A 13,609-nucleotide genomic window follows, 5' to 3' on the forward strand; every position below is an offset into this window, starting at 1 on the left:
TAATGGTCTTTCTCTGAAAATGGAATGAAAACCTCCATTGCTTACTGACTTCCAATGAAATAACATGTCTCATACTGTATTAGGCCTAATGAGTCCATGAATTTTAGGCCCATGGCTTGATGGACCTACACACTAAAAAAACAGTCTGATTCGGTGATTATTGGAATTGGAATTGGATAAGTGTTTTTGACTTCTATAGTCTGGAACAATAATCGGTTGTACATCCATCATGTGAAAAATTGAAATCTGACAGTTGAAATCGATGTCAGACTTATTTTTGGGATCTTTTAAGGGTAGAATTGAATTGTGGGCTTGTGGATGGGCCATAATGTTACGTGATATTTTGGGTCGTGAGGCCACGATTGCTTTGTCCTTATTAAATTGAATGCCTAGTAAGGCCCGTTACATTTTTCCTAAAAAAGGTATGAAAATTGAATTTTGTAATCAAAATTTTCGTTTTATAATTAAACCCATTAATTACTTGAATGAGGAATTTTGAGTTTCATTTAATCTCTTCTTTCCCCACTTCTAAGGCATTAGGGACAAACAATAATACTAATTCTATGGATCACTCTCTCAGTATATGACAATATGTAAGAGAAAGAAGTTTTATATTTATGGTGAAAACACATTCTTTCTTTTTATGGACTGACACTGAACTCTTTTCAAACAGAAACATAAAATATAACCACCATAAAAAAGCTTTAAATAACATAATAGAAATCCAAACTAGATAGACTCCATACAGATTTCAGGGTAAAGAAAGCTTAAAAGGACATAGAAAACTTAAAAGGACAGAGAAACCTAAACTACACAGACTCCATAGACTCCATGTAGATTTCAAGATAAAATAGACTTAAAAGGACATAGAGAAACCCAAACTACATAGACTCCATATAAATACCAAGACACCTCTTCTTCATCAATATCTTGATCTCCCACCCACATTAATATAAATCATCTGCGAAGTCAAAAGGGTCTTGGGAATGAGTATCGATAGGTGGGGCAGGTGGATCGATAGGTGGGACATGTGGGTTATTCATGAAGGAGTTTGACAAATTATCATTGCCTGGTTCAATTGGCGGAAGATTCATGAATGCTTCGTTGTAATTATAGGTAGAAAGTGGGTTAAAAGAGAAGGGCATCGTCGAAGGGGGCACAGTTGCTGTCATGATTGAGGATCCTATTGTGTTGTGAACACTACTTTCAACCACGGGAAAGTAATTCATGTGATGGGGTGAGACAGTGGGGGAAGAAGTGGGGACGGGAGAGGGCTTAATAGGTTTGCCTTTGATGGTCCGAGCCACTGGGAGATTCGGAAGAGGGTGGGGGGTATGAATGTCAAATACGCTGGCTCTACGCAGACCCTCCCTAGCAGGACGATTGTATAAACGGTTGTAGTATTTTTGTGCATGGCTCGCGACTTGGGTTGGGCTCCTTGATTTTACATAGAACCTTGAAATGTCTCTCCAATCACCTTTTCCGTACTTTTCGACACCCAGAAGGAACAACCTACGTTAAGAAAAATAAGATTGACTAATTAAATCATATAAGCAATTACAACCATAAATTTGTATAAGATCCACATACAATCATGGGATAATGCAGAAATAAAAGCTCTATTTCAGAGAAGCAAACTGAATTTGAGCTCAATAAAGTGGGATACAAGAAGAAGAAGAAAAAAACTACAAGTCGAAAGCTTCTGTAATTTTATGAAAGATGGAAAACTATCAACTCTACAGAATCACTAAAAATTATCAAATAGAAAATGATAATATTATTCCTTTACTATCATCCCTATTTATCATCCGAAGGTTAGGCATTTGGTTGGTCTTTGAGATTTGTTTGTATGAATTTGAAGTCATTATCAGCTATTTGATTGTAGGATGACTGCAAATGCTGACAGTAAAGAGTCGATGCTAACACTTCCTTTTGCAGGAAAGAAAAAAAAATCACAATCATAGATTTCCAGCCCTAAAAATATTTAAAGAATCATCAGGAGAAAAAAATGTAAATCTATAAAAAATGAAATGTAAGAAAAGTTGTGAATAATGGATATAGTACTTAAGGAAAAGAAAATAAAATAAAATCCTCAATGATATTCCCCTTTAACACTTGAAGACATAAGGGATGGCAACGGAACGGGTTTAGCTAAACTTGACCCCAATTATCATTGATTACCCCGACCCCGAATTAGGTTTAATATTTTTGACCCATCCTGGCTCGCTCCCTGGTTTAATGTTTGAATGGTGTGTTTTAATTTTTAATAATTTAAGAAATTGGATATAATAAGTAAAAGTTTGGTGTCTTATCACTTCGCTAAGTGATATTTCTTGATAGCAAATATAATATATATAAAAATATAATCTGGGTGGGATGGGCCGGGTTGGGATAAAATTGCCATCGCTACCAGACATCCCGACTTGACTCATCTGAGTCTTCCCATATCATACCAATAAATCAGTTAGCTCAGCTTAAAATTATTGTTATTGTTTAGATCGGTTCAATTTACATTTATTTATTTATATACAAATAATTAAAATTATTTTATAAAATAAAGTGGATTAGAAGAAGCTCATGTTCATTGCAAATAATAACTAAATTTATATTATAAAAAAATTAATTAGTTTAATAGAAAAAGAGTGGTGATAGTATGACTCGCCGGGTGGTTTACTCAATCGACTCCCTGGCGTGGACAAGTTTGTAAACCGTAGATATGTACACCTCAGGATACATGATGGCACTTCCCCATAAAAAGTGTATCCCGAGGGAGCCATGAATCCCAAGGGTACAGATCTACAATTCCGAACTTGTCCATGTTAGGGAGTGGATTAGTATGCCACCTGGTGAGTCATATTATCAAGACACACAGAAAAATGCAAAAACAAAGTTGTCTTGGCTAATATTCTCAAAACAACATCCTAAGTCATCTTGATTATCATTGAAATCCATCTCGTTCTTCATTGATACCAATATGACTCATCTCGAACGGGATTTGATACCAAAAAAATAAGTACTTGAAAACACAAATGCCCATTTTAAAACTATAAGACACTAAACAACAACAAAAACTTAGCCAAATTATGCACTAAAAGAGAATAAGGAAAAAAAAAATCTAAATAACATAAAAATTCAAAAACCAGACCTGTGTTCCCTCTCCGACCACGCAATTCCTTTCTTCTTCTTTGACTTTCGAACACCCTTGCCCTTGTAAGGCTCCTCGCAGTCCATGTAATCTGGTAACGGAACACGATCAGATTCGATTGCCTCAATGTCACAAGTGAGAGCTTCATAGTGCTTCTGAATTTGATCAATGGTTTTTCCAGGCACCCTCGACGCAATCTTTTCGAATAAGTTAGGTGTCTCGATGCCAAACTCGGCAAAAGCCACCTCGAATAGCTTGTTCTCTTGCCAACTCCATTCATCGACTTGTTGGGGGCGTGAAGAAGATAATGGAACATGAGGAAAACTTGAAGGAGGAACATCAGGAAATGAAGATGAAGGAAAACCTAAATAGTTCATTTTTTCTCAAAGAGAGAGAGGGAGAGTTTCTTGGGAGTGTATTGGTTTGGTGTTAAGGAGATGGGATGCTTATATAGCTCATGAAATTATGAAAATTTACCACTATCTTGGGGTGCTATTGGTAAAAGTTGGTGTGGCAATAAAAATTCTCTTGATTTAAGAAATTTTCCAATGGAATTTAATTTTTTTCTTAAAAAGTTAGAGTTGGTACAATCTTATTTATTTCTTTGACACATAGGCAATGTTATTTAGTGAATTATACAATGTATCTGTTCAACAAATAAAATTTCCAAATCTTCTTAAACTTTCTTCATTGATTTGATTTCCATTTTAGGAAAAAATAAATTATGACATTAAAATATGGCTTCATTAAGTTGAAAGAGTTTCTATATAAAGTAAGGCCGTGTTTGGTAACTCTGCAAGTAGCAATACTCTTGGGAATCTGATAAACAGAAGTCCTGGAAACAGAAGTTAAAAAGTACTTTAAAACAAATTATTGTTTGGAAATCATTCTAATATTGTTTGGTGGAAACAATTTCGAGCTACTAGATTCTGTCAAAAAGACTTTATATAATATGTTTTGAGCTACATTTGCAGATGGTAATAATAAAATTATGTTTAAAATATATATAATTGCGTGCATGACGGGGGCGTACGTGCATGGATGCTATAATAGCATATGACATCCAAATTAAATTGAAAACTACAACTCCATTTCAATAATATATAATAACTTTAAATATAAAAAAAAATTTAATCAAGATCAATGTACATTTGTCCCTTTCATTCTACTGGAGTCCTTTTTTTTTACAATTTTATTATCTATATCATTATTATCTACCTGTCAATCCACATAGATAAATTTTAGGGGTCTCTTACGTAAAAAACATCTACAATTTTAAATTGATAATTTTCAAATTATTTTATAAAACAATGTAATTTATTACATTTCATGTGAGCACCTGTAAATGTTTGACATCATGAACATTCAAACTATACCTTTGAAAAAAAATTGTGCCATTGAAACTATATCTTTCACATTATGTCATACAAACTTAAACAAATTAAAACACACCATATCGAGCCACAATTAAAATTAAATGATATAAACATATATGAATACATCAAAAGTAATAGTGGGACTTTGATCGAAGAATCCGATTTAACAATATGGAGATGGGGATGAGAATTAAGCGAAGAAAGCATGATCATGGTCGGCCCAATTTCAAGACCAGAGCTGGCCATCGCTCTGATACCATGAAAAGACTTTCAAAATAACTAAAATATATTACAGACATGTTTGAGATGATGAAATTCCCGAATATTTTGAATCCTAGTTTAAACTCTTAATAAATAGAAATTCGATACATGTAGTTACGTAACCACCTTAATTACATTATCAAACCGATTCGGTGTATCTCTATTCATCATAATACATTGTAGCATAATCAACTCCATGATCTCATCCTAACTAAACTAAGACAATGGTTCGATACTACTTGAAACACCCTAAAACAATACAACATAAATTAATACTCTAACAAATATCATGGAATGAGACGATATCAAGTTACTCAATATTGACGTATGATGCATCTGAATTAGGTTGTTTATAAATATTTTATACTTTTAACTGTCAAATCTCACTTTCTTTCAAACAAACATATAGATCATTTTGAATTACTTTCAAGAAATGAAGAAAACCTAGAAGCAAAAAACATTAAGCCAATCTGAAAAACCCTAACAATCTCAATTCTCTACCACCAAATGCTTGAAGAAGATCAAGACAAGGTTAATTTGATAAACCTTGTACATGAATCAGCGACATTAAGAAGGAGTGCTAATCTAGCTTCCCGATCAACCAGTCTCACAAAACCCTAATTACTTCAGCCATGTCTCTCTACGATATCTTCTTCCCTATAAGCTTGAAAGCCATTTTTATCATTTTCCTTGATGCAACTCGACCACCACATTAAGTAAATTTTCATTTGCCAAGCCTTCTTTTATGGTACAATTATCTAGTTTCATAACTGCGATAAGCATGTTCGTTGCATGGGCGATTTGCATGAAGGCATTTATTTCTTGATAGGCAATCGTACCTTCAGGATACCGAAGTGTTGCTCAATGACGTTGTGTAGTTAAGAATGTAGACAATTGATATATTTCTTTAATTTCTTTCCTCTTTCCCTTGAACCTCATTGAAAATCTGGGAAATCTAGTAATGTATGTATACATCTCGATATGGTGTTAAGAATTCGTTCATTAATAGGTATTTTATCAATTGTTAATTAGTGTTGCATGTTGATCTATCGTAGACATGCCACACATGCAAACGATATGAGTTCCGCCTAAAGTATCATATCGGATGAGATTATTTTAGTCTTCTAACATGTCTCATTCTTTGGTTAAAATTAGATTATACATACATTTTCATTACTCCACATGAATATTATCGAGATACACCAAATAATCTTCTCTTGAGAATTAGACTAAATATGAACTAACCAAGACTAATTCATTTGATGATAACAATAATAAAAACATTTGCTAATAGTTATTTCATTATTTCAATGTAACAAAACTTAACGCATGTTTTTTTAAGAGTAAAAAAGTTTATGGGCTATACATAAGAGGAATAAAGTTTTATATAGAGTGTTGATCACACGACCTAGGTTTAAAATCCTATTGAACCCACTTTCACAATCTTGCTTACTTACTAATTGTGGAGGTCATTTTTGTGATTGACCTTGAGATTTAATTTTTAGCAAGAGCATTCACCAATAAACCATAGAAATAATATAAAAAATAACGAAAAAGAGAAAGAACACAAAAAGATTTTTTACGTGGTTCAACAAACGTGACTACGTCCACAGATTCGGAGAACCATTTCACTATAGATCTTATAGTTACATAGCCTCCTCTCCCTCTTCTTGTACCTTCCCCCTTTTTAAAATGACCTCAAGGCTTTTAAATAGAAAAATCCTAAGAAGAGTTATAATCCTAATTAAGTTACAATTGACCGTATTGCCCTTATCCAAAGTAACAATTACATAAAAAAGGGGGAAGAATCCTTTTAAATTAGAAATCTTCCATAATAAGATAAATCTCTCTTTAAATGATGCCATATGTCTACCTCTAGATACAAGTTGATGGTGTGAATGGACGATCCGGATAGGAGATAATTTTATCCCTCCACAGTAACATATTGGGAAATGACTATATATGCCTAAGTATTATTCTTGAAAATAGGTTCAAATTAAACAGGGGAGATATATTAATACGTAACGTAATTTTTGTAAGAATAAGAACACATTGAACATATATATATATATATCAGTTTCGTATTGTTGTTATTTTTTTTTAATAAATTTTTTCTTTGTTTATGTAAACATATTTTTGTAAAAAACTTTAAAGTAATATCTTACACAAAGTTGTAAGTACATGAGATTCAATGACCTCATATAATGAAGTAATGAATGTTATGATTGTAACAATCAATTGAGGTCATAATTCAATACAATCATGATCCATTATTATACTTGTATTTTTTTTATTTTTTCTAATTGAGTGCGATCTATATCAAAAGTGTGATTAAAACTGTTTATGTGATTAAGATTGGAAGTTTGAAATTGAAGAAAATATGGATATCATAATGTGGTGGCAAATAGGAATATTTAGAGTTAAAATTAATTTAAATTTATTGGATGTATAGACAAGTCGTTGTAGTATAGTGGTGAGTATTCCCGCCTGTCACGCGGGTGACCCGGGTTCGATCCCCGGCAACGGCGTAATTGGTATCAATTTTTAACAGTGTTTCGAAGATTTTCAAAACTTCGGATTTGTAGCCGTTTTTTCACGCTTTCGTGTATATTCGTCATTATTCAAGTCAGGAGCATGCCCTCATCAATAAAACAAGGTGATCCACCGAGTTGACTTAGACTATCGAGTCAATTCAATTGACCGAGTTGGCTCAGTACCTCCCCGCATCTTCGAAACGAAAAAGCCAAAACAACTCTAGTTCCAAATCATCAAGGAAAATAACTAAGAAGAGAGCTTATAATTCTACTGCACAGGATAATTAAAGGAATATTAGATCCAATTTGTTTTTTAATTATTTTTCAAATAACATCAAATTCTATCTTTACTTTCATTGTTTCCGCAATCAATGGAAGATCAGATAAAATAGTCTAAAATTTCATTTTTAAGAAGAACGAGATGAAAAGGTCATAAAACTTTGTCTAGATTTTTGTGTGGGAGTTTCTCACTCTTACAAAGGGTGAGAATTCATAAGCCAACGCATTATGAATAAGTAATTTATATTTATTCCCTTTCTCTGGGGATCAAGTGTGCTTGTGTGAATCTGGTAAGACCTTTGGGAAATTTATTACATATATGTACTTTAGGAGATGATTTAAATTTACCCAAATTGGCCCTTGAAGAAAATTTGAGTAAGAGATTTTGTTGTATCAGAGTTATCTTTTGAAGAAAGGGTTGGTGCCATTTTGAATTGACCATAACGAATATTGAAAATGATCAAAATCACCTTTATTTTTATGCTTGATGAATATTACTTAAGCAAGAGTGCATACACTCACTCGACCATCAAATAGTGATGAGTTACATAATTAAGGTGAATAAATAAGATCAATCTAGAGTCACTTAGCATTTAAAATAACTTTGGCCTTTAGCAATTGGAATTTAGGTTTCTCATATCAAACTTTAGTTTTAGAATTAATTAAAATAGTGTGACACAAAATGTGGTGGAACTGTGATCATTTGATGTGATTATTGTGGTAATTTGAATAATAGTATCAAAGAGATGTAAAAATAGTGAAACACAAAATATATCACAAAATTTTGTATATGTGTCGTGATTTTCTGATGGCCCCTCTGACACATGCCCCCATACATGGCATGGGCTATAATCATAGCTTTTTCCCTCGAGATACACAATTGTACATCTCCATAAATATGTGTATGGTTTTAGCACAAGCTACGTTAGAGGGCATGTGTTAGAGAGGGGTGTAAAAAAAATCATTATTTCATAATGACAAAGATGAACATCTACAAAGACAAAAAAAAAAAAAAACAAAACAAAAAAACATCGGATTTGTTTCTTTCAAGTCTACAAAATGAACATCTACACAGAGAAATATATTGCGCAGAAGGGTTGATAAAAAATGCCAATAGTCACCAACATTAAAAAACCCTCAAGAAAGTCGGTTATTCATTGTTGCCAATTCAACGACTGTTATGTCATTATGGCAAAAATGTCAGCAACATATAAATAAAATCGATATAATAAAATCTTTTATCAAGAAAAGGGGTGTCTACAGTTAAGTCCGTTGCTAAGGAAAATCACATGTTTTTGTGCATGTTATTTCCTTTAGGTGTCTCTTTTGGAATGTAAAACGAGAGTTTCTAAAAAATTTTCCCATTATCTTATTATATATACATGACATGATCCCATGACTCCTAAGAGCAACTCGTGAAAAAAACTCATGATCCCAACCCTTTAAATGGAAAATCTAATGGTTGAGATTTATTCTCGAGATAAGTATCTGTGTTCTCAAGATACTCATAAATCTCAACCATTGGATTTTGTGTTTAAAGGGTTGAGATCATGTCTTTTTGTCATTAGTCGTTCTTAGGAGTCAACGGATCCCAACCCTATATATATTTGGAATGGACTGATTTTTTGTGAGGATGATCTCTATAGTTAGTAGATCATCCTCACAAAAAATCAGCCAATTCTAAAACTTCTAACCCTGTGAAAAGTGGTTACAAACTAACGGTAAAAATTGATGGTTTACGATTCTTCATCTTATAAACTAAAATTAGAAATTTCAGAATTAGCGGATTTTTTGTGAGGATAATTTTCTCACCATAGAGATCATCATCGCTAAAAATCAACTCATTCTGAAATTTTTAGCCAATATAAAACAAAATGCTTTGTCTATAATGTTGTCTAGAGTTTGCATGTGTTATTCTTCTTCAGGGTTAAGGTGGTAAAAGAAAAAAAAAATTGAAGGGTCATATTAAAAAATCTTTGGGGTTAAGAAAGGAAAGATATTAAATTTATAGGGGTATTATAAAAAAAAGTGTGAGAAAGAACGGAAAGACAATGAAGTTGAAGGAGGGAGAAGATGAAATACAATAAAATGAGATTGTGTGGACCTCATTTCTTTGTAGGAATATTTATAGCAAGGTGGGACCCACTGTTGTATTTTATTGTATATATAATAATAATAATAATAAAACACAACGATATATGTTTCAATTTTGTGCGGGGATAAACAACTCACTCAATTACAATTGAGTGGAGTCTACACTACGAATTTTATGGCCTTTTTTCTTCACCCTCATTCTATTTTATTATCTTTCCTTTCATTTCTCTCTCATTTTTTCAATAATATCCCTTCAATTTTATTACTTTTCCTCTTCTCCCACTTTTTTAATAATTGCTTTATAACTTTATTTATTTTCCTCTATTACCCCCTTAACCTCAAAGATTTTTAATAATTCTCTTGCAATTTTATTATTTTTTTGCTTTTATCCCTTTAACCCCAAAAAGGATGTCCGTGCCATAGGCACAAGTAAACTCACTTGCACGAGTATCTTCTTTAAGGTAAAAAGGGAAATATAGTAAAATTAGAGGGTTACTATTTTAAAAAGGTGGGGAGAGGAAGGGAAAATAATAAAATTGTAGCAAAGTAGGGCTCATCGTTATATTTTGGGGATAATGACGGCAAAAACCTATTTTTTTTAAATATGTACAAAAAAGTCCCCTCTAAAAAATTATGGACTCTTTAGTACCCAATTTATCAAATATTAGTCTAAAAATGATTTTTGAGGTAAAAATACTATAATTATCCTTTCAATTATTTTTGAAGTTTTAAAAATATGTTAATTTGAGAATATTTGAACTACTCCTATTTTTTTTTATAATCAATGACATGCCCCTTAACTATGGTCATCTCTTATAGATCAACTAAAAAATAAATAAAAACCCAGTTTCTCTTACCAAAACTAATAATCTTTAAATCACATAAGTAATTAATAACTAAATAAATTGCTCTCTTTATATTAGATTTATTAAAATATATAAATAATTAAAACATAATTTTAAAACTCGACTTGACTCTTTAGTATCCAATTTATCAAATATTAGTCTAAAAATGATTTTTGAAGTAAAAATACTATAATTACCCTTTCAATTATTTTTGAAATTAAAAAAAAAATGTTAATTTGAGAATATTTGAACTACTCCTATTTTTTTTTGTTTTTTTGTTTTTTTTTTTTTTATAATCAATGACATGCACCTTAACTATGGTCATCTCTTATAGATCAATTAAAAAAAATAAAAAAACTTGTTTCTCTTACCAAAACTAGTAATATTTAAATCACATAAATTATAAATAACTAAATAAATTGGTCTCTTTATATTAGATTTATTAAAATATATAAATAATTAAAACATAATTTTTAAACTCGACTTGAATGTTCATCGAATTGATTCAACTCAAAATTAGCAAGTCAACATAAATGAGTTAAGTGAAATTATATTAAATTTATGAATAGTTTTTTATAAATAAATTTTTTTATTATTTTTCACATAAAATATTAATAACTAAATAAATTGGTCAAGTTTTTATTTGACTCCATATATTTTTAGATCAAACACTTTGTAAAGTTGTTAAAGGGGCATTTCAAGTATTTTTCTTTAAAAAATCTTCAAATGATCCTTAATAGGCTAATATTTTATTAAGTATGACTTAAATGGTCTATATTCTTTACTAGGGGACTATTTAGTACATATTCTCAATAAAGAGTTCTTTAGAGTTATTTTATTTATATTTTATTCTAATAATAATAATAATAATAATAAATCATAACAGTGGGTCCCACTATGTTACATTTTTGTGGGGATAAACATCTCATTCATCTATAGTGGAATGAGGTCCACACTACCCACTTTATTGCCAATTATGGATCCCTCTATGTTACAATTTTGTGGAGATAAATATTTCATTACTATAATGGAATGAGGTCCATACTACCTACTTTTAGGGTTAAAAATGAGTTGGATTTTATCCAAAATTTGAGTGATCCGAATCCGATTTTTAAAGGATTTGATTTCTTCAAGTATATCCCTTAGCTTGAGTCGGATATGGATCTATCCCTATATCTGTCTATATCTAAATGATATATTATTTTGTATGTTGTAAGTTGTATTTTTATATTTTTGAGTCTATCATTCATTAACAAATGAGTACTAGGTATTGTAGTCAAAGTTTCTTTTCAATAATGGAGAGGTCTTGAGTTCAAATCACATTTAAGTAATATTTTTTAATGAATTACTTTAAAATAGTTTGAAATTATTCGACCCAAATCAATTAATTCAGGATGCGGATATGCGTTTAATGGAAGTAAAAAAAAGGAAAATCAGATATGATTTGAGTTAGTAGGATCCAAGTTGGATTCAGATATAGGTTGAATGGAAGTAAAAAAAATCAGATATGATTTGAGCTAGTAGGATCCAAGTCGGATTTAGATCCGGATATGGACCTAAATTAAAAATCCAAATATGGATATAAGTAGACACATCCGACTTGAACTCGACTCATTTTAAGCCCTGCCTACTTTATTGTCTTTTCTCTCCTCATCCTTTTACAATAATTTCCCTCCAATTTTATTATCTTTTCTTTTTTCCTCATTTCTTAATTATATATTTTTAATTTTATTATTTTTTCTTTTTTAATACTCTTATAACTTTATTATTTTTTCGCTTTAACCCCAAAGAGGATGCCCGTGCCGTAGGCACATGTGGATTCATAGGCACAAGCATCCTCTTTCGAGTTAAAGAGGGTAAAAGATGAAAGATAGTAAAACTAAAGGAGTTTATTGAAAAAAAAAAAAAAAAAAGGAAGTAAAATAGAAAATATAATAAAATTGGAGGATATTATTGAAGGGTGAGGAGGGAGAATAAAGTTGAAGGAGTAAAAATGAAAAATAATAAAATTGGGCAGTGTGGACCCCACTCCATTGTAGTTGGAGTGGGACCCACCATTTTGTTTTATTTCAAAATTGATGACATGGCCTTACCTTCCTTGGATTTTAGAACCCCTCTATATTTTGGTGAATACATTAGATTTTATGGTAGAACGCGTATGTGAAAAAAAATACTTTTCTTAAGCTCATCCAAAGTTTTGAATATAAACAGCCATTGGACTCTTAAATTTAGAATCAAAATGTCAAAAATAATTATTTTAAGTTTTTTGAAAGTTTATAAAATTTTAATTTTTTCTTTGTAAGGGAAATAATTTTCTTCAATATTTAAAGTTAATTTATAGGGATTAAAAGGAACTCCAACATACTTTTTAGATGTTAGAGGCTCTTTATTATAAAGAGTAAAATGTAAAAATACAAGTCCAACAGACTCTCTAGATGTCAGAATTAAAGTAGCTAACACAAAAATTGAGACAAACTCTCGCTACATGTAGCGAGAGTTTTTTGTTCGGTATTATTAAAAATATAATATAAAAATATAAAAAAAATACTTTTCTCACTAACTTAGTAAGATTTGAAATCTTATTAAGAGTTGCTGGGTCCACATGGATTGTCACATTGACAATCAATCACAACATTCTTCTAGATTTTATGGGAAAACTCATATTCAAAATATATATATATATCATTTTTGAACTTGATCCAAGATGTTAAAATTGACGGTTACCAAACTCTCAAAATTTAAAATTATAAATGACAGTGAAAAGTAATGTTTATTTTTTTTTTTAATTCTTAGAATTTTGTTATCTAAAAGTATGTGGCATTGGATCATGTTTTTAACATTCAAAATGTGAGATCACAACTTTTATTAAGATTTGAGTTAATTTTCAACAAATGAGAGATTTGTTGGAACACCCAACAGAATTTGAACAAATTAAAATAATATTTATCAGATTTTGATAAAAAATACTCTTTAATGTAAAGAGTATTGTCGGAGTTGCTTTTAAAAACGTCATACTCAAACATTGTGAAAAGGCGATAACTTGCTTAACATAGCGACAATTTGAGAATCGCTTAA

General features: G+C 30.9%; 1 protein-coding gene and 1 non-coding gene across 2 annotated transcripts; one reads left to right on the forward strand and one right to left on the reverse strand.

Annotated features, from left to right (window-relative positions):
• Nucleotides 1-719: 719 nt before the first annotated feature.
• LOC147408536 (uncharacterized) lies at nt 720-3,638 on the reverse strand. Its single transcript, XM_086458809.1, has 2 exons — nt 3,146-3,638; nt 720-1,512 (listed from the first exon to the last, which is right to left on the reverse strand). Exons 1-2 carry the CDS (start codon nt 3,520-3,522, stop codon nt 948-950), a joined length of 942 nt encoding a protein of 313 aa, XP_086314935.1. The 5' UTR covers nt 3,523-3,638; the 3' UTR covers nt 720-947.
• A 3,600-nt stretch (nt 3,639-7,238) lies between these two features.
• On the forward strand, nt 7,239-7,310 carry TRNAD-GUC (transfer RNA aspartic acid (anticodon GUC)). The gene has a single exon. It is a non-coding gene; the product is annotated as a tRNA-Asp (tRNA).
• Nucleotides 7,311-13,609: the final 6,299 nt, after the last annotated feature.

Source organism: Akebia trifoliata, chromosome 2 (assembly GCF_017979445.1).
Source record: "Akebia trifoliata isolate Shusen 1 chromosome 2, ASM1797944v1, whole genome shotgun sequence".
Lineage (NCBI taxonomy): Eukaryota > Viridiplantae > Streptophyta > Magnoliopsida > Ranunculales > Lardizabalaceae > Akebia > Akebia trifoliata.

What these genes read in the sequence shown, in the direction of transcription:
- LOC147408536 (XM_086458809.1), bottom strand. Translation starts at nt 3,522, where the DNA reads ATGAACTATTTAGGTTTTCCTTCATCTTCATTTCCTGATGTTCCTCCT. An exon ending in TGGTCGGAGAGGGAACACAG is followed by an intron (nt 1,513 to 3,145) that starts GTCTGGTTTTTG and finishes TTCTTAACGTAG; the next exon opens with GTTGTTCCTTCTGGGTGTCG.